Source organism: Ursus arctos, unplaced genomic scaffold, assembly GCF_023065955.2.
Source record: "Ursus arctos isolate Adak ecotype North America unplaced genomic scaffold, UrsArc2.0 scaffold_34, whole genome shotgun sequence".
NCBI classification, from domain to species: domain Eukaryota; kingdom Metazoa; phylum Chordata; class Mammalia; order Carnivora; family Ursidae; genus Ursus; species Ursus arctos.
Genome location: NW_026623030.1, coordinates 22658327 through 22680517, shown reverse-complemented (window position 1 = coordinate 22680517; position 22191 = coordinate 22658327). Strand labels below are relative to the sequence as shown.

At 47.6% G+C, this 22191-nt stretch overlaps 1 protein-coding gene across 2 annotated transcripts in view; it reads left to right on the top strand.

The window, feature by feature from the left end:
• The window catches only part of CUX2 (cut like homeobox 2), a 257661-nt gene that overhangs the window by 182443 nt on the left and 53027 nt on the right, over positions 1-22191 (top strand). For both annotated transcript variants that reach the window (XM_057305974.1, XM_048221286.2), the window contains exon 4: positions 16849-16927. In XM_057305974.1, the coding sequence (XP_057161957.1) occupies positions 16849-16927 (79 nt within the window). The remainder of the gene's footprint in view (positions 1-16848; positions 16928-22191) is intronic.

The following is a 22191-nucleotide window of genomic DNA, read 5'->3' as shown; positions in this document are numbered from 1 at the left end:
GGGGAGAGCATTTGAAGTAGAAGGTTTGCACTGGCATTTTGTGCCAGGTGCTAGGGAATGGGGTTGGGATAGAGGAAAAGAAGCTGGTCGTCCCCCACCCTGGGTGCCTTCTCTTTGCGTCCAGGTACCTGCTGAGGTTCCCAGTAGAGTAGGGGGGAAAGTTGGGGGCAGGGTGCCATTTTATACCTCGAAGCAGGGATATAAGCAGGGATCCAGGGGCCCTGCACGTAAGCTGAATGAGCAATGCAGGCACAGGTAAGATGACAGGAGTGGAGACTGAGGCAAGCCTGGGCTCTGTGTGCCACCTAAGGAGTGGCCTCTGCCTAGCTAGCACATAATGGAGGCTGAGAGCACAGATTCGGACGCCAGGCTGCTTGTCTCCAAATCCCTGCTCTGCCCATTCTCCTAGCTGTGTGACCTTGAGCAAGTCTCTTGACCTCTCTCAGAACCATCTATGACTTTGTTTCCTCACCTGGGGACTAGAAATGATAACTTCACCTACCACTGATGTGCTGGAGAGGCTCATACAGTGCACTCCTTTGGTCAGTGAGGTAGCTTGAAATCTGCCATAGTGGGAATATTTATGCCACAGAAATTGGCAAACACTACAAAGCAGGGCCTCCCCCCTCCCGCCCCCCACCAGATAACCAGTTGTTAAACCTTTACTAGCACCGCTCATCACTGCACCTGCCCATAGGGCTTTTATGAGGATTTTTAGACTGTGTGTGTGTGTGTGTGTGTGTGTGTGTGTGTGTGTGTGTAAAGCACTAAGAACAGTGCCCTGCACACTTTAAGTACTCTGTAAGTATTCGCTATTCTTTCTGGGGTTTTTTTTTGATGGTCTTGTTATGCAGGAATGTGAGCCTGCTGTGGCCGCGTTTTCTAATTTTTCCAGACAAGCTGGAAATCTCAATTTTTATGTAAAGATCTCCTGATTTTTAAATGTTGGCTAAAAATGAACATTTTTTAAACCTGAACAAAACCAAGTGCAGTGAGGGGATTTGGACCAGGGACCCCCTGTTTGCAAGTTCAGACTTGGAGGAATGGGCAATGAGTATCGTCTGATTACACCAGGCTCTTTCTCACCTCCCACCTTGGCACACACCACCTTCTCCCTCCTCCACACCTTAAAGATCTGCTTGTCCTTTGTGAGCCAGTGCCTCCTTGAAGCCCTCTTCTAGGCAGTGCCCCTGCAGGATAAACCACTCACTCCTTGACTCTCTCTTCAAAGTGCTGCTTGCTTTCTGCCCTTTTCTCCATGGTCTATCTCTCTTACTGTAGGACTCTTTGGGTGGGTCTGGGGCTCATCATCCCCACATAGTGCTTGGCACACTGAAGATCATAGTAAATAACAGTAGAATCAACATCTATTAAGCATTGTCTATTTGCCAGTCTGTGAGCTAAGCAATTTTCATGCGTATCACCTTTAATCCTTACCGTAACCCTGAGATATGGAAACAAAGGCTCAGAAAAGGCCAGCAGCTGCCGAGGGCCACAAAGAAGTGAGAGGGACTGGGAATGGAATCAGCCTCCTTCAGGAAGCTGAGCGGCATCTGAGAACCACGGCCAGAAGTTACAGGCAGTGTGGCTCCGGCTGAGTGGTGCCCTGAGTGTCCAGCTGAGGCTCTCATGGGCCTGTCTCGAGTCACACTCCTCAGAGACATCCAGAAAGGACACTGCTATATTTAAAAGCCTGGGCAGGGTGGCGCTTCGTGACATTTGGGTGGCCGCCTCTCCATAAAGGGCATGCATGCTCTTTTAACTCTGCTCTTCTGAGCTGGCATTTTGGAGAACTTCCACAGTCTCCCCTCTCGCGGCCACCTGGGACCCCTGCAGTTCTTCCTCCAGGGGCAAGGATGCCACGGCACACGGATGACTGAGCACGGGGCAGCAGGAACTCAGGGGCCAGGTCAGGGTCATCAAGCCAGCTCGGAAGGCAGCAGCTGTCATTTGAGTTCAGTGGACTGACCCTGGACTACTCTGCATTTCTGGGGGCACTGGTGGTTGTTTCAGAGGGGCAGGCTGGGGTGGTTCTTGGCATCCCTGACCCTCTGCCCACACTAGCGATTTGGCTCCAGCCTTCATGTTCCAGCAGCTTCCACCTCCCACATTCGCTGTGGAAAGCACTAACTTCTAACACCGTTGGAACCCTTGGCCCAGAAATCCCCAGAACCATCTATGACTTGGCCACTCGTTCTGTATCAAGAGCAGACAAAGCGTATCTTTTGGCTGCTGGTGCCTCCACACCCAAGCTGGTCTCTAGGTGAAGAAAGGAGGCACAGCGAGGTCATCCTGTGCCATGTTCATTTATCCATCCCATGCACATTCATTAAGTGCTAGCTAGGCAAGCGCCGTGCCAGCTGCTTTACTGCTGTGATTGATTGAATGCCCCAGCAGTTTTTCATATCAGTGTACCCATTTTACAGTTAGGAAGGCTGAGACTCTGAGAGCTCAGGGACTTGCTCAGAGTCACACAGCCAGGGATGCAGGCTTCAGACCCAGGTCACTCAGCCTCGCCTCCAAAGCCCTCTTGCTCTCCGGCCCTTCCTTGAAGCCACAGGCCTTTATTAAGCCTCTGCCACATGCGCCCCCTTGTTCTCTCCCCCTCACTCGTGAACTCACCCCTTTCTCTCCAGGCCCCTCTTGGCTTCACCACTCCCACAAGAACACACAGAATGCCAAGCCCTGCTAGGTCTTTCTCAGCTTTGCCTAGGAGTTACTCATCACCAGGAAAGTAGAATCATCCCGATGCTCTAAATGGCCCCTTTTCTCTGAGCCCGGGTGGACTTGAGTGGGAGGACCTAACCATTGTGTGAGGGCTCACACAAAGATCTTGTTGCAGTTTAGAAAGGCAGTTCGTCAGCCACATGGGGCTGCCTGGAAGCGAGAAGTAGGACCAGTATGGGACACTCCACTCATCGCTCCTGGTTTTCATTGGGACTACAAAATCACTATTTGAAGGGGGCAGGGAGGAGGTAGGAAGGTGACAGAACTCAAGAAGAATGTGATGAAGACAAAGCAAGGGGGAAGTGGGTGTCTCTCTAGGACAGAGAGAAAATGCTGATGCTTTTGGGGGGTCCGGATAGGCCCACACCTGTACTGCAGGACCACAGGAAGCTGGGGTGAATTGCAGACCCCCAGCCTGTCTCAACAGGAGACAGCTAGTTGGCTCTAGGCGATGGTTGTCAGTGGAAACGTGGGCCTAGGGTAGCCAGATCCTCTGATTTTCCGAGAGAAGCCAGCAATTTGGATCTCTTCTGGTTTTTAAATGCTGGCTCCATATATATGCACATATTTTCATGCTCACAGTACTTTATGGAGGTGTAATTTACATACGGTAAAATGCACAAATCTGAAGTGTGTAACTTGATGAATTTTGATGCCTCAAATATTTTTAAAACACTGGAGGGTCCAAGAAAATATGTCCTTGGGGTGCATCTGGCCCTGGACCCCACCTCTAGTCTAATGCACTTTATGACCCCCATGAGCATGGTGGGATGCTCACACACAGCCGTATCCCCTGGGGAAGGAGACAGGCTTTGGGTGAGGACCCAGTGATAACCCCATTACTCTCACAGCTAAGGCGTCGGCTCTGGAGTCCAAGGTGTGAATCCTAGTTTTGCCACTTGCTGTGTGACTTTGGACAAGTTACTTCACCTCTCTGATGTCTTGTTTTCCCCACCAATAAAATCAGAAAGATAATAATACTGACCTCATAGAGCTATTGTATAGATTAAATGAGTTAATGTGGGAAACACTCAGCAGTGCCTGGCACAGTGACTGCTTTATACACATTCACTACTGTTTTTTTTTTTTTAAGTTAATAGACTTTTTTAGAGCAGTTTTAGTTAGGTTTAGAGAGAATTTGAGCAGAAAGTATAGAGCTCTCATATGGTCCCCCTTCACTCCCTCCCCACCCTGTTTCCCCTAACATCTTCCATTAGTGAGGTACATTTGTTACAATTGCCGAACCAATATTGATACATTGTTATTAACTGAAGTCTATCATTTACATTAGGGGTCACTCTTTGTGTTGTACATTCTGTGGGTTTTGACAAATGGCATAACGTGTATCCACCATCATACAGAATAGTTTCAGTTATTTTAAATCAAGAATCTTTGTTCGTCCCCAGGGCTACTGCAGAGAAAGACCGGCTGTAGCTTATGAGTAACTTCTGGTGGGCTGGCAGGAACCCCATTTTTTGCTCTCCCACTCAGCAAGTGTAGCACATTCAGGCACAAGAAGGGGACATTTTAGAGGTGAACCTGAGTCTGTTCTAATTTACCCAAAATGGAAGCTACTTTCCCACTTAAGGTTGGGAATCACACAGATTCCAGCCCCAAATTCCCTGCCACACAGCTGGCTCTGAGTCCAAAGACCCCATTCGCACCCTAGTTCAGCCCTTCCGGTGTGATTTGGAGCCACTGTATCAGCCTCTCTGGGCCTCTCAAACAATCATCCTCCCTGTCCAGGGCCACCCCTGGAGTGTGTGGAGGCTCAGATGCACTAATTTGTGTGGAAAGGTCTCTGTACATTATAAAAAGCTCTAGATTAAAATTGGAAGTATTATGATTATAATCAGTTAGGCAGAAAAACTGAGCTGTTAGCAAAGCAAGTCTGGCCCTCAAAGGCTGAGCCACAAGAAGTCAGTTGCATGCAGTGGCTGCGTGACAGTCGTCCATGGCTTGTCTCTCTGGGGTGAGGTAGCCAGGAAGTCAGACACACAGCTGGAGCCTGCCTTTGGCTAGAACAGCAAGGCTGAGCTGGGGGCACCCACCCCTGGGTCTGCTTTCATAGCCTGCCGGCCAAATGCCAATCAGCACAGAGCCACGTTTGCGGGATCGGCAGCTCCCAAAAAGAGGAAATTGGACACAGATGCTTCCAGCACCCATGAGAATGAATCTCAATCATCCAGCTTCATCCACTGGCCACACCCCAGGCAGGACAAGAAACGTAATTTCTGTCCTGCCCTCATATATATACACGGCCTTGATAATAAGCTTTGTGGCTTATTATATGAGCAGATAGTTGATTTTTTTAATACCCCAAAGCGAAATTTATTTGTAAGGCACTAAAGAAAGCCTCCTGTCCCTTTTATGCCAGGAGCCCTCGGAAGAGAAGTGAAATTGTGTATTTGCAGCTAAAAAAAGCCCTGGCTTATACAATTTTAACAATAGAAAAATGATCTTTGTGCTTCAGTGCATGGATGCTTAAAGGAAAACAGGCAGTCTGTTCAGGTGGCTGGTGAATTACAAATGAGTGGTTCGCCTTTGTTTTGAGTGACAAGCAATTTAAATGCAGTCTTACGTGGAGGCCTGGAAATTCTTTTCCCCAGAAGAGAGAGAGAGAGCACGAGAGGAAAAGGAAAAAGAAAAACACTTCCTTTTTGAACTGAGAGATTATATTAGTTGCCACTGAGCAGAGGTGAGAAGTTAGAACTTCATTTGATAATTATAAAATCAGTAGTTTGTGATTGGCCGTAATTGATGATTATACTCTTGCTAATAGCAAGCCTGCCAGCCTGCACTTGTGGGACATTTCATTTTTGCACCGCTTCCAAGCCATGAAAGCCAGCCTGCCGTGGGGCGCCGCTCACGAGATCTCAGGGAGCCTGACATCAAATGCATTTGGGGGCCTGTATTATGTTGGATAAAAAGTGTTCATTAATGCCGACATTTGAAAACACTTTTCTCTGTGCCTTATTTTTAGCCTGGGAATAATTACAAATAGTAGAATAAAATTCCACAGTGTTTTTCTCCCCTGCCTCATCCTCTCCCAGCAGACCCACCCCTCAGTCAGAGCCTGGGTGGGCTCCTAGGCCTTGCACTGCCTTTGATTAAAATACCAGTGGGGTGGGGATCAGTGTGTGGGGAGGAGAGTATCTGTCTTTCTGTCTGCCTAGGTGAGTTAGACCATTGCACAAGAAAGTAGGAAGGGAACTTATGGCCAGCACCTTCGCTTTACAGATGGGGAAACTGAGGCTCAGAAAGGGGGTGTGCCTTGCTCAAAGATGAGCAGGGATTCAAGGCCCCAGCCAAAACCAGAACCCACATCTGCTCACTCCCGGGTCTAGCTTCTCCTGTTTCCTACCCTGCTGTTGGCTTCCCTAAGACAAGCGCTGGGGTCCTCTGGGGCACATCCTGGGCCTCTGACCCCCCCCCCCCCACCTGGGGCTCCTTGGTTACTCCATCAGAGAGCCTGCAAGAGACCTCTGCAGAGCCTCCAAGACCACAGCTTAGTTTGGGCTACTCGGAGGGCATCATTCTCCATCATCCTTCTTGATGAGGGGTTTTATTTAAGTTTGTAGTTTGTAAAGATTAGCTCAGAGAACCTCTTAAATTCCCTCCTTATCTCATTCATTCGTTTGTTCGTTCAGTCAGTGTTGGTTTAGTGCCCACTCCTGACCTGTCCGGTGCTGTGCTGCGAAGGAGGGAGAAAAATCATAGCAGTGACCATTTAAGATCATCCAGTTGTTCATACCCCCAGCTGCGGGGTCTCCCTGATTCCCCTCTACCTCTCACCACCCACCCCCCATTGCCTCTGTGTTCCTGAGGAACAAAGCCTCTGGCTTGAATTCAAATCCATCCAGACCTGAACATTTCTCCCACTTCCACTGCGGCCACTACCCTGCTCTGAGCTGCCGTCCTTGCTTACCCAGACTGTTAGAGTAGCCACCTCGCTGGTCTCCCTACTTCTACCCCAGCCAGCCTCAGTCCATTTTCCACACAACAACCAGAGGGATCCTGTTAAAATGAATGTCAGATCATGTCTCTTTCTCTACTCAAGACCCCTGCATGACTTCTCATTCCCCTTAGAGGAAAAAGTCCCAAGTCTTCACAATGGCCTGCAAGGTTCCACCCCTGCCCTTCTCCTTCTCTTCCCCTTCACTCACCTTCTCCCACTACACTGGCCTCTTCATTGTTACTCAGACAAGCCAAACACACTTTTGCCCCAGGACCTTTGCACCTGTTGTTCTCGCTGACTGGAATACTCTTCCCCCAGATCGCTGCACAACTTAGTCCCAAGGCCTTCCCTGGCCCTGCTAGGCAGCACACACCTGCTCCAGATTCCTGTCCCTCTCCCCGCTTTATTTTCCTCCCCTGTACTTGGTCACATTCACACATTCTATACTATGATTTATTTTATTGTCTATCTCTGCCTTTAGAGTGTCAGATCCACAAGGGTACAGGTTTGATTTTGTCCTATTTGGTGCTGAATGCCCAGTGCCTAGAACAGCCCCCATCTTTAAGAGATGCTTAATAAGGAAGGACCCCCACTTCTACCAGTTTCTTTCCAGCCTTAGAATCACCCCCAAGGATGACACATAAACACTGAGGCTCATTATTCAGCAGTCATTTGTTGAGTACCTACTGTGTGTAGGGTTGCATGAAAGGGACACAGCAATGAACAGACAGAACCAGTATCCCATGGTGGGGCTCAGACCTAAGAACTGACAAACCCTGGGTTGAGAAGGTGGCTTCTGGAGCTGGACAAGTCTGGGAATGACTCCCCAGGGAAGGGATGCCTGCAGGACTCACCCCACCAGTGTATTCAATGGAAACCAGCTAGGGCTAAAAGTGTACCCTGCTGGAAGAGGACTGGTTTCTAAAATCTCAAACCTCTGCTATCAAACAGGTGCTTTCCCCTTTTGATATCTGTCACATGGTCCCCATTAACAACCATTTGTCCATCCTCTTGGTAAAAGGGCCCCAGCCTGCTGGCTTCTTTCTGCCTCCTATCAAAGTAATATTTTAGTCCCCAGGAAGGCAAATTGCCCAAACCCTATGCCTCCCTGAATAGCTGCTGCATCTTTGGTTGCTTTTTAAACTCTTTGTGTCCCAGTTTTCTCATCTTTAAAATGGTAATAACCATAGAGCCCACCTGTCTTAGTTCAGGCTAACGGAATACCATAGACTGGGTGTCTGAAACAATAGAATTTTATTTCCTCACAGTTCTGAAGGCAGAAAGTCCAAGATCATGGTGCTGGCACAGTTGGTTTCTGGTAAGAGCTCTCTCCTTGGCGTATAGACAGCTGCCTTCTCACTATTTTCCTCTGTGCTCCTACATCCCTGGGGTCTCTTCCTCTTATAAGGGCCTTAGTCCTGGGGCATCCGGTTGGCTTAGTTGATAGAGCATGTGACTGTTGACCTTGGGGTCGTGAGTTCCAGCCCCACATTGGGAGTAGAAATTACATTAAAAAAACAAAATCTTAAAAAAAAAAAAAAAAAGGACATCAGTCCTATAGGATTAGGGACCTGCCATTTTGACATCATTTAATTTTAAATACCTCTTTAAAGGCCCTGTCACTAAATACAGTCACATTAGAGGTTGGGGCTTCAACATATGGATTCAGGGGAACACAGTTCGATCTATAACACCACCTCATGGGAGTTTTGCAAGGGTCAAGTGAGTTAATGCATTTAAGCACTCAGTATGTGTTTGAGGGACTTGGGGAGGGGGCAGGATGATTCTCCTTGGGCATGCACATAGTAGGTGCTCAGTAAACACTACCTGTTATTGTTGTAGTTACGGAGCCCCTGCCCATGTCCCATCACCATTGCAAGTTGAGGCATTATGGGGAGAATCTAGAAGCTGGACCTGCAGCCCTAGAAGGGGGGGGGGGGAAGGTCTCAGAGCTCAAGCATGGACTTTGAATTAGCAATTTACACCTGAGGATTCAAAATAGCAACAAGTGACCAGATGCATTAATTCTGTTCCATCCTATTGGGATCTAGAAGTGTCTAGTGCTGGCTTCTGAGCTGCTAAGATGAGGTCTTTCTGGGACCCCCATGGCCCTCCAGGGAATGCCCCCAAGACCTCAGGCCAGAGAGGGTCTCAGCCTTCTGCCCCATCCTTGTAGGAGCGGAGAGAGTCCAGATCAACAATAGCCAATAAAAATAAGAGTCCAGCTCTTATTTCTTATTTAAGCCTCAACATGAAATTGTAATTTTCATTTGCTCAGCCACATCAGTGATTTATAGCAGAGAGAGTGTTAGCACTCAACCCAGGAATGGAGCTCCCAGCAAACACACTGTGTAAGGCAGGAGGAGTCAGGTTCTATGGAAGACCAGGGTGCTTGGCTCCTCCTGGCCTCCCAGTCCCCTGACCACCTAGCTCCTCCCCCTCTTTCAGACATTCCAGCTGCTTCCACAAAACTCCCACCGGAGTCAATCCCAAGCAGAGATTAGAAGCATGGGCTTTGGAGTCCAGCTAAGCTGAATCTGTGTCCCAACTCCCACATGGTTTGGCCTTCTCCAATCCATGCCTCGATATCTTCGTCCATTAAATGGGCAGTAACACCACCTCCTCAGAGTTATGAGGATTAAATGAGATAATACATGTCCAACACTTAACACAGTGCCTGACACAGAGTTCTTGCTCTGTAGTCACTATTATTATTAATGATAACAGTTCTTATACCAGCCCAACAGGATAAATGTCAATTCATTTTACAGCTGGTAGAAAATCTGAATATTACTATAAAGAAAAGGGACCTATCACAGACTCATCTTAGAATCACATGTAAGTCTTCTGGCTGGTCTAGTCAAACCACCATATGCAGGTCTCCCTGAGTAACTTTACAGCCTCACACATAGATACTCACGTACTTTGATGCCTCTCCTGACAGGGAGCTCAGTATTTCATAAGGTAGCTCATTTTGAGACCTTAGAGCTTTCTATGACTGAGCCTCCTTGAAATTCCCAACATTCTCACCCCCGGTCCACCCCTACCTCTCTATATAGCTCTCAACACAATGGCCAGAAAGATCTTTAGCTGATTACAGACTATCCTTGGGTGTGTCCCTGAGTCTTCTCCTCTCTTGGCTAAATGTACTCCACAGCCCTCCCCACCTTTAGCCTCCACCTTGTCCTGAATCAGGAATTTATCTCCTAATCATATTTCTAATCTCCTAATCATATTTAGTCCCCCTCTCCAGCGCCCCCCTGGACCTGGGCACCAAACCTCCCCAGCCCCCGAGCAGCCCCCACAGTGAGCAACTTGCTCCCCCATTCACAGTGTCTGGGTTTCTTCCTGCCCTTCATTCTCCACATGCCCCTGTCCCCCTCATTCTCCATGTACCCCCCAACTGTTACCGCTCCCGTTGGGGTCTGTGCCCCCACTCCATGCTCCCCCTTCATTCTGACCCCCTTATTCCATGCTGCCTCCCATGTCGGTGCCTCCCTGACTCTCCATCATCCCCTTCTCTGTGCTCCCCTCAGTGACCACAAACAGTGCAGCTCTCCACACCCCCTTGCTCCCCAGCACCCCTTTAGATCTGCACCCCAGGCCTCCAGAGGGAGAACCAGGCCTCAAAAGGGCATGCCCCACACACCCCTTGCCATCCTGAGCTGATTCCTTCTCTCCCCAGATCTTATTTCTTCTGCATCTTCCTCAGAGGTCCTGATCCTGAGATCTTCAGAGCACCCGCCTCCTCTCTATTGCCCTTAAGTCTTCAGTCTTTCCAGAATCCTGCCACATCAGACACACCCAGCCTTGTCTCTCAGAACCACCACACCCACCCTTCCCAGAGCCCGGGACCCAGTGGTAAAGGAAAGCTGTTCTCAGAGTGTATTCCACAGAACCCTAGTTCCCAGATTTATTCTCTGAAGCAAAAAGTTCTGTGGCCTAAATGCATTTGGGAAAACATTGGGCTAAACTGAGTTGAAGGGGACTTTCTCCTGCAGCTCTTGTCCAAGCGTCCATTATGTTGATATATTCTGTACATATCCACGCAGAAAGTGTGTGCAGACTTGATCACAGGTCAGCCTTTCCATGCCCAGAGGACCATGCAGCATGCTTGGGAAGCACTAGTGTCTGGTTGTAACCTGAGCCCCTGGAGTGAGAACACTCTGGGCCACCTCTGCCACCGACTGGTTCTCTCAGCTTCTTCCTCTGTAGAATGGGGGCTGTAATGGTGCTCACATCTGAGAACTGGGGGAGAATCCAAAGATAAGGCACTGAGCACAGAATAAGGTTCAGTTTCCAGAAGCTCTGACCATTCTTTGTAAAGAGCTTGGACAGAGAAGTTCTCGATAGCCAGTGGATATTGTCACCACTAGCTTGGACAGTTCATGGAAGCTCAGCCTCAGGAGGCCCCCAAATTTGTCACTTTTAACCACTTGAAAGATGAGAGCTAAGTGACTAGAACAGGCTTTTGCCTCTCCCCTGACTTAACTGGTTCTGCACCTGTTATTTTCATACTTGGGGGACCAAACACATTTTCACCCCTTGTATTATAGCGGGTGGTGTAAATGCCACGTGTTCCATCAGACGCTGAGCTATTTCTGATGGTGACCTTCTTGGTGTCTGTAGCTGGCCGCCACCTCCTCCTCCTCCTCCTTCCCCAGATGGCCTTCAAAGATCTGCCTGTCACAAGCCAAATCTGTCATTCTGGACACTTTCTCCCGCCCTTCTGTGTGGTCGGGCCCAGCCATGAGGCAGAGACACATGGCCTTTTATTTGTGCCAAGCTCACCTGTCTGGGCACGTGGGTGAAATGCACTAAAGTTGCGGACTTTGGAAAAGACATCCTGTGTGGTTGGAAGAAAAATTAATTAACTGCTTTATTAGAAAGCTTTTTGCCAACTTCCATGGGACTCTTTGCCACATGTTAGCCCATTCCTCCCCAGAAGCTTCTTAGGCAGATGGACGGTATTCTTCCCACTTGATGGTTGAACAAACTAAGACCAAGAGATGCTTAATGACATTAGGCCCAGCACCAGGTCGGGCTCTAATGCCATTAGGAATTTTGACCTGGCCTTCTAGAAACAGAGAGGGTCATTGCTCTAAAACAAGATTGAACAAGGCAGGGCATCCACATAGCTCCCTGTCTTTACTATGGGAAGCCCTAAACTTAAACTGATTAAAACTGAGAGCCATTCCAGGCTGTTTTTTGATCTCTGCTTTTGAAAATATTGTTCAGCCATTAGATGAGTCTCTCAAGCAGGGATCAGCAAACTTTTTCTGTGAAGGGCCAGATAGTAAATATTTATTTTATTTTTTAAAATATTTATTTACGTATTTATTTCAGAGAGTGAGAGAGAGAGAGCATGTGAGCAGGGGGGAGGGGCAGAGGGGAAGAACCCCCAAGCAGACTCCCCGCTGAGCATAGAGCCCAACAGGGAGCCCCATCCCATGACCCTGAGATCGTGACCAAGCCAAAACCAAGGATCAGATGCTTAACTGACTGAGCCACCCAGGCGCCCTTATTTTATTTTATTTTAAGTAATCACTACCCCCAACATGGAGCCCAAACTCAGTGACCCTGAGACCAAGAGTCGCACACTTTACTGACTGAGCCAGTCAGGCACCCCAGATATTTTTTATTTTATAGCCAGAGTCTTTGTCACAACTATGCATCTAGGCCATTATAGCATGAAAGCAGCCATAGACAATAAATAAAGGAATGGCTGCAACTGTATTCCAGTAAAAGTTTATTTATACAGATGAAGGTCCAGATTTGGCCTAAGGACCATAGTTAGCCAACCCTTGATTTAGACCAACATTATCCAGTAGAAATACAATGCAAGCCACATATGTAATTTTATCTTTTCTAATAGCTACATTAAAAAGGAAGAATGAAGGGGAGGGTAAACAGAAGGGGGAATGAACCATGAGAGACGTGGACTCTGGGAAACAAACTGAGGGCTTCAGAGGGGAGGGGGGTGGGGGATTGGGATAGGCTGGTGATGGGTAGTAAGGAGGGCACATATTGCATGGTGCACTGGGTGTTATACGCAAATAATGAATCATGGAACATCGCATCAAAAACTGGGGATGTACTGTATGGTGACTAATATAACAAAATAAAAATTATAAAAAAAAAGTAAAAAGAAACAGGTGAACTTAATTTTAATAATATATTTTACCGAACCCAGTATGTCCATAGTGTTATCATTTTAACATAAAATCAATATAAAAAGTTACTGAGATGGGGTGCCTGGGTGGCTCAGTCATTAAGCGTCTGCCTTAGGCTCAGGTCATGATCTCAGGGTCCTAGGATCGAGCACTGTGTCAGGGCTCCCTGCTCAGCGGGGAGTCTGCTTCCCCTACCCCGTCCCTCCTCCCCCCGCCCTGTCCCTCCTCCCCCCGCCCCCTCTTGTGCTCTCTCTCTCTCAAAGAAATAAAATCTTTTTTAAAAAATTACTGAGATATTTTACCACCCTTTTTCATCCTGAGACTTAAAAATCCCATATTTTACACTTACAGCCCATCTGAATTTGGAGTAGTCACATTTCAAGTGTTCAGTGGCCACATGCGATAATGGCTACTGTATTGGACAGTGTAGCTCTAATGGGCAGACCAATATCATAAGGAGACAGTCACACAGGTAAACAACACGCCCTTACAAATTGATAAGCCCCATGAGTAGAAAGCAGAAGGTTCTATAGGCAGGGACAGGGAAACATTAAAGGAATCTTCTGGTATTTGCACCTCTGCCCAGAGTTCCTTTTTAGAAGTCAATGGAACATTCTTTTTTTTTTTTTTAAGATTTTATTTCTTTATTTGAGAGAGAGAGTGAGAGCGCGTGCATGAGCTGGAGGGAGAGGGGGAGGGAGAGGGAATCCGAAGCAGACTCCGCACAGAGCGCAGAGCTGGACACGGGCTCAGTCCCATGACATTAAGATCATGACCTGAACTGAAACCAAGAGTCGGCCACTTAACCAACTGAATCACCGAGGTGCCCCAAGTCAATGGAACATTCTTATGCCTTTTCCCAAATTCCACCCACCACACGTGCTCAGCATAGTCAACCGTAAAATGAAACATTCAGACTTTGCTGGCTAATCTTTGATAATTTTCCATCTAGGGCTCAGGAGATGAATTGCTTTCATTTCTCATGGCTTTTCTCGGGCTCCAGATCAGCAACACAGCAGCCTATGACCCGGTATAGCCATAGATGATGGCAGCACAGGGGGTCCAAGCGACTATCCCCACTGACCGGGATGGTATTTCAATCCAGGAGAAAGGGGCCAGCATCTGGATCAGAGCAGGAATTTGAACCCCCAGACCTAGTATGAATCCCACTCTGCCATTTACTTACTGGGTGACCTTCGGCAAGTTGTTCAGTGTCATTGAGCCTTGGTTTCCTCATCTATGTAATGGGGATAATTACAACGGCTACCTTTAGTGATTGGTGTGTCCGTGGAGAGAGATGATCAAGGATAGTAGAGCATCTGGGACGTGGTAAATGCTGAATAATAATAGTATTTATTATATTATAATATATAATTATAATTTATTATTATTATTAGCCCATCAGGGATGCCCTCCAAACTCTGAATTAATTGCTCCCTCCTCACATTACTCTAAAGACTGTAGTGTTTGCATCACCTCTTCCCATGTTGTGGTTCCTCTTGGACGTAGCTATGTCTCCCACTCAGCTCTGAGTCCCCAGAACAGGAACTGTGTCTTGTCCATCTCAGCAAGATCGAAAATCTACCTGCACTTGATGATTTTTCCCTTTCCTAGATTCTGGAACATTCTTTATATTTGCTATTGCCTTTGCCTTCTCCAGGAGACAATTCCTAATGTTTTACCCACCAAACTGGGTCAGCCTCTCCCCACTTACACGCTCTCAGGGCCCCCTTGTATTTTTCCTTCGAAGCATTTAGCACTTGTAATTAATGAGTAACCTGGAGAATATGCTTTGATGTTGGTCTCCCCACTGGACTGTGAGTCCCATGAGGCCAGGGCTCAAGTCCGTAGCACATAGCAGGTGCTCAGGAAATGTTTGTTGAATGAATGAGAGACTATCACTCCCTCTGGAATTTAAAAGACCAGAGACTGTTCTCAGAATAACAAGAGAGCTTAAGGAATTTTTGTAACTGACCTTTTTAAAACGATTTGCTCAATGTCCACCATACATTTCCCTCCACCTCCATTTAAAACAGATTCTCTGTGGACCTTGTAAAACCTTCAGGCTGTGCTGTCCAACGGAAATATAATGTGATCCATGGATGTACTTTTAGAGGCTGTAGTACCTACATTGAAAAACAAGTAAAAGGAAACAGGTGAAGTGAATTTTAATAGAAGATTTTATTTGACCCAGCATATTCAAGATGTTATCACTTCAACATGTAATCAATATAAAAAATGCTGATGAGCTATTGTCCATTCTTTTTCTTGTACTAAGTCTTTGAAACCTTGTGTGTATTTTGCACTCACAGCCCATCTCAATTTGTGCTTGCCATGTTTCAAGTGCTCAGTAGCCACCTGTGATTTGCGGCTGCCATATTGGAGGACTTACAGCAACCACTGTGGTTTTCAAATTCTTCTTCCCAGTGTCCGCTACTATGTGTGGAGGCAGGGCCTTTCTCGGGTGGTCTTTGTAGGACACCAGATAAGCACAGCTGGGGTTTATCACCCAGCACCGGACAGAACCTGTCCCCATAACAGGTGAGAAGGAAGGGGTCAGTCATACCAAGAGGTGACCAAGAGGTGACATATATGGGGCTTAATGTATCCCGTGAGTTTTGCAAAGAGCTTTACATGCGTTAAATCATCTGATCCTCCAGCAAGGGAGGGTGTGATGTTATTATTCCCATTTTGCACAGGGGGAAGTAGAGGCACAGGGATTTACGTGACCTGTCTGCTCAAGGACACAAAAGATAGTAAGTTGTGGAACTGGGATTTGAACCCAGGTGGCCTGGCTCCAAGGCTTGTACCTTAGTTGGCCACTTCTATGAATGGACCGTCTCAGAATTGGCCCCTGTCATTTCTCCAAAATGGTGTCACAAACAGGACCTAGAGTTGGGGCAACCCTCTTAGATTTGTTCATTCAACAGATTTTGTTGAGCACCTTCTGTGCACCAGACAATACACTCACAGAGTTCACATCAAGAGAAGGAATTCGATAACAGACACTCCCCCAAGTGGCATCACCGGGATTGGTAAGACAAGCCCAACTCTGAAAGAGGGCGACTGACAAGTAGATACTCCCCGTAGATTCATCATTGAAGAAGTTGGCACCAGAGGGGAGGTATATCAGTGTCCGGGAAAATAAAGATGTTCCAGTGCAAAGGGAGATATTCTGCCCAGAGTGTTCTTGAGGATGGAGGGATGGTGGCCCACGGGTACCAGGAGCTCGCACCAGCCATGTGCTGTGGAGGCCCAGGACGATGCCAGGGGAACTGACTACCAAGAGCCAGCACCAAGGCAGCTGTGAAGCCAGAGCTCAGAATTCATACCTAGGAGCAGAGAGGAATAAGATGGTGCTGAGCCCCAGAAATGTCTTGCCCAAAGTCATCTTACGTCACTGGCAGAATGAAAAAGTCTGTGAGCGAGAGAACAAATGCATGAAGGTAGCGCTTCACCGTGGGATTATCCAGCCATTTGTGTTTTCATCAGTCAGGAACCATTTGTTGAGCCATTTGACGTCTCACGAGAGCTTTCACAATTTCTCTGTGATTTTCAGTGGCAAGAAATAGTCCCCAAATGTGTCCCACTTTCCCCCAGAACATGTGTCATATCTGGATCTCCAGCATGACCCTTTCATAACCACAACAGTAATAATAGCTGAGTGCGTGCTGCCGGGCCCTGTGCTAAGCACTTAGGTGCAGCTTCATTCAGTCCCCAGAAGAGGCCCAGGGGTGGGTTCTCTTTTTCCCCCATTTTCCAGATGATGAAACCTTAGTTAGATCAGAGAGGGCCAATGATGTGCGCAAAGTCTCACAGCTGGAATGAGGTGGAGCCAGGATTTGAACCTGGACTTTTCTAGCTCCATACTTTTGACCTTCATGTCCCCTCCTCCTCCCCCATCCCATGTTTGCACATGTAGAAAGTGATCATATTTCCTGGAGACTCAGATGCCATGGTTACACATGACTCTCTCTCTTGTTTCCAAAGGTGGTGGCCCTTAGTAAGAGAAGTCAGGAGGCCGAGGCAGCTTTCCTGAGTGTTTACAAGCAATTAATTGAAGCACCAGGTAAGATACATTTGGGTTCCATAATTGAATAATTAATGACAAGGAAGAGCCAGCCGTTAGGTCGTTACACAGGGGCCTCCCCACAGTGGGATCTAGGGACAAGCCAAGGCTCCTGGTCAAGGCTAGCCCTCCACAGGTGGGGTTTGTTGGTGAGGGGTGAGAGGGTCCACAGCCAGTCTCGTGTGGCATGTCCCCACATAGTTCCTCCATCCTCCCCCATCACCTTCCAGTGTTAGCCAGGGAGCTTTAGGGGGCTCCTGGCAAGATCTCCCACCTGGACCTTCTTGGGGAGCCAAGTGTCTTTCCTGTCAGAACACCCATCCCATTGCTTCGAAGGACAGATGGTGCCCAGTGTTCTCTGCCAGCTGAGGGCACTGGAGGAAAGACCTCAGATGTTTCCCTGACATGGCACCACCAACCTCAACCCAAAAGAACACATACTTATATGACTCCCTTTACATAAAATATGAAGACAGGCAAAAATTAATCTGTTGGCAGTATTCACAATGCCCAAAAGGGGAAACAACCCAAATGTCCATCAATGGATGAATAGATAAATGGAATTATGATTCAGCCGTAAAAAGGAGTGACGTGCTGACACGTGCTACAGCATGGATGACCTTCACAAGCATGATGCTGAGTGAAAGAAGCCAGACATGAAGGTCACGTAATCTAAGATTCCACTTACATGGAATGTCCAAAATAGGCTTATCTAAAGAGACAGATATCAGATTGGTGCTGGGGGCGGTGACTTCTAATGGGTGTGGGGTCTCCTGTTGGGGGGGAATAAAAATGCTCTGGAACTAGATGGGGGTGGTGATTGCGCAGCTTCATGAATGTGCCAGATGCCACCAAACTGCTCGCTTTAAAATGGTAAATTATATGTTCTGAGAATTTCACCTCAACTAAAAAAAATTGACCTGTGCTGTTAGAAGTGAAGAGAGTGGTTTCTGTTAGAGGGGCGATAGTTCCCAGGAGGGGCCTCTGGGGTCCAGAGATGCTGTTTCTTAATTTTGGTGTGGATTACAGAGCTGTGAGCAGTATGAGAATATTCAGCTGTATGCCTAAGATATGTAGATGCACTTCTGTAAAAATGTTTCCCTTTTCCAAAGTGGCCCATCCTCTGCCACCTTCTCATTTCTTGACTCAGAAAAGGGAGCCCAGAGAGGTGTAAGTGATTTGCTTAACAATGGTGAGGCTGGGAGGGGACCCTCTGTGCCAACTCCCACAACCCAGACAGCCTCCCAATCCTTTCCAGGCCCTTCCACACAGCTGCAGGAATCAATGCTATCAGGTAACTGGGGCTGGGGGGTTATGAAGAAGAAAATGAAATCCCAACTAAGCCAAGTCATGGAGAAGGCAAAATGATTTCTACTCAATGTCAAGGTCATTTGTGGGATCTTTGTGTTTGTGGTGAGAAAGTCCCTCATCCCATCTGTCTTGGGCAACTAGAGTGGCTTGAATAGTGTCCTCCCGAAATTCATGTCCACCCTGAAACTTGGCATATGATCTTCTTTGGAAGCAGGGTCTTTGCAGATGTAATTAGTTAAGGATCTCGAGATGAGACCATCTGGATATAGAGTGGACCCTAAATCCAATGACTAGTGTCCTTGGAAGAGGAGGAGAGGACACAGGAGACACAAGGAAGAAGGCCATGTGAAGACAGGCACAGGCTGGAGTGATGCGGCCACAAGCCAAGGAACACCTGAGGTGGCCAGGAACGGGAAGAGGCAAGCTGCCCCAGCTCCGGGAGTGCGTCAAAGTTTAAAAAGCTCTCTCCTGGTATAGACGTTGTTCTACCCGCTGCATGTTACAGCCCCGAGGGAACAGGCAGACCAGCCCCCTTCACGGGGTGCCCAGAGGTTGAGTCTGATGCCTGAGGTCTCACAGTCAGGAGCCTTGGGGCTCAGGTCTCTGCACCCTCAACAAATACGTCCAGAGTGGCTGCTCCGTGTCACAACTTAGCTACACAGGGGAGGCTGTGTTCACTTCCTGGGGCTCCTGGAACAAGTTACCACAGAGTGGGGACTGCGAGCAACAGATATTTATTGTCTCGTAGTTCCGGAGGCCAGAAATCCGAAATTAAGGTGTCTGCAGGGCCGTGCTCCCTCTGAAGACTCTAGGGGAGGGTTCTTCCTTACCTCTTCCAGCTTCTTGTGGTTGCAGGTGTCCCTTGGCTTGTGGCCACATCACTCCAGTCTTTGCCTCTGTCTTCACAGGGCCCCCTCCTCCCTATGTCTGGGTCCCAGATCTCCAGCTCTTTTCTCTTATAGAGAGAAGTCATTGAATTTAGGGCCCACCCAGATAATCGAGAGTGATCTTCTCCAGAGATCCTTAACTGAATTACATCTGCCAAAGACCCTTTTCCCAAATAAGGTCACATTCATTGGCTCCAGGCTTTAGGACATGGATGTGTCTTTGGGGGCCACCAATCAGCCCACTGCGGAGGCGTGTGCAGACTCCATCCTCTTTGCCCTTGTCCTACCCTGTGGTCCCCCACTCCCAGGAGGGCAGTATGCTGTGTGGGTCTTCTCAAGGAGGGTGTTTGGGCAGTGAGAATGGCTGGGGTTGGACAGTACAGCCCTTGGGGCTCTATGCCCACCACGAGGACATGGGCCTGGGGCATGAGGCTGAGACAGCCATGACTACAGCCCCGGCCATTGTCACCCTCACTGAGGACCACACCAGGCACGTGGCTGAGAAGCCCCATTCCTGGCAGGTGCTTTGCTTATGTCTCTACTCTCATCAGAGGTATCTGGAAAAAAATAATTGGGAAAATAAACCCTGTTATTTACCATCATTTTTCAATCCTTAAGGTCCCACAGGCTCAGCGACAAATGACATTGGAGAGTGACCCACAGTAGACCCCAAAAATGTCTCCTAGGAGTCCCCACACAAGGCTCCTCCTGTGGACCCCATATATCTCCCCTCTAGCACCAGGGGGCAGCACTGAGACAGGCTTGTGATTCCAGGCTCAGGTTGGACTCCTACCTGGACCACTTACTCGCCGGGTGACTGCAGATGAATTAATTGACTTTCTGAGCCCTAACCTCCTCTTGTATAAGTTGGAGACTAAGCTACTCTCGTCATCATGTATGTGTCTGGCTTCCCCAGAAGTGAAATTCTCTAAACCTAGGACTGAGTCATACTGGATTTATAGACCCAGAACCTGGTACACAGTGAGCACCTAATAACTGTTAAATGAGTGAGAAATAAGACTCAGATGCAGAAATGGAGGGAAGTGTTATTTGAATGAAAAGGTGCTCTTACAACTAGAGTCCTCTGCCTGTCACGTGTTTATTTCCTCAGATAGTATGTATTAAGTGCCTGCCGTGTGTCTGGCACGTGCTAGACACTGAGAACCTAGCCATGAGCCTGCAAATGCAGACTTGGGCCCAGCCCTCAGGGACCTTGCATTCTGGCGGCAGAGGTGACCAGATCATCACTCGAATAATCATTGCTTGTGGCAAACCTAGGGGAGCACCAGCAAGTCTAGTGCTTGAGGGTAAGGAGAGGCAACAGCCCCTGCTTGGAGAAGAGTCATTAATTCTGGGGTTCACTGTGAAACCTCATCTTTCTGGAGATAGGGCCGTTAACACAATCACAGGGCCAGAGTGCCAGCCAGGGACTGTGAGAGTTCCCAAGACTGGTGCAGAGCTTTCCAGAAGGTCCTCATGCCCTCCTGCCCCTCCCCCCAAAGGGATCGTTCCAAGTCTGGTGCTGACTCCACGAGTCTGATTTCCCAGCTCTGCTCCCCAGAAATGGAGAGGCGGGGGAGACGTACGTCCCTAGCTGTCACTGAGTTGGAGAACAAGGAGCCTTAACTGATGGAGACATACCGTTCGAACGGCCCCTTTAGGGGCTCTAATTCATTTTCGAGACATTTAAGAATAACAAAATGTTTTAATGATTTCTTAGGGGAATTAGGAAGACATATTTTTGTTCTCATTAAATTTTATCCTCAGACACAAGAACCAAATGTCAGATGTGTTTTTGGTGCTCGGAGCTTCCCTGCGCACTGTCCCCCCCCACACACTGCTCCAACCCCCTCCAGAAAAATAACACTCCTGGAAAATTTGCCAGGATGCACACTCTCCTGTTTTTATATTTCTTGACAGGCAAATTATTTGTCGAAATACTTTCCACCCCCCTCCAAAGCCACACAAGTCCTGATTCAACATTTTTGTTTTGAATGACTGCTGCCAACACAAATCTTTGGCAGAGAATGCGATATGGCGTGATTGCTCAGCAAGTATTTTGATAAGTGTGCAGCCTGTATGTCTGTAATTACGAAAGAAAACCGTAAATCTTTTGGATATTGTTCACACAGATGTGGCGTGAAGTGAGAAAAAAAGCAGTAAAACGTGTTAAAAGCATAATTAATGTCATTGTTGTGGAGGATGATTTGATTTAAACCTTTCTGACTTCTGTATCGGTGGAGGCTGATTTCTTTATCGCGCTCGCAGTCACTAGGTACCGACCCGCGCTTCACAAAGCTAACTTGTTAACTGAGTGATTAGTTAAAAGTAAAAGGGGGGGAGAAAGAAAGAAAGAAAGAAAGAAAGAAAGAAAGAAAGAAAGAAAGAAAGAAAGAAAGAAAGAAAGAAAGGAAAGAAAAAATGAAAAAAAAGGAAACAAGGAGAGAGCAAGTAAGAGAGCAGGCAGAGGAGGACTGCTGAAGAGATAAGAAGAGAGAGGTAAGTGCCCCCAAAATGTTTTTTTCTGCTTTACTTTGGTTTTTAAAAATCCAGTGCAGGAGACGGCGACTCCTGACAGGCATTTCTCTCCCTGCTTCTTTTTTCAGGAGGCAAGGCTGGTCAGCTTAGGTGCTTGAGCTGCAGAGTCAGACACAGCGGGGTAGGACTCTGAGTTTGGTGGTTTGAGCTGTGTGACCTTAGGCAGGGGCCCGAACTTCTCTGAGCTCTGATTTCTCTGTCTTTAGCAGAGGGATAATAATAGAAGCTACTCACTATTTGACATGAAGATCCACTCTCCTAGGCGTGAAAGCATTTGGCAGGGTCTAATAACCAGCAGCCCATTGCAAAGCTGACATTAGAGTGTAAGTTACATGGAACACAAGCATTTGCTGCTGATCTCACAAGGTTCTGTCAATTCTCAAGGACATGGGGTGAGCAGTTTAGGCAACAGAGTTATTGAGTCTGGAATAGGAAAATGCTTTACGGTGTTTCGTGTTTTAATTTTTTTTTCTCCCCAATTGTAAAAGTCACATATGCATGCCGTCAACTTCAGAAAATACAGAAAAG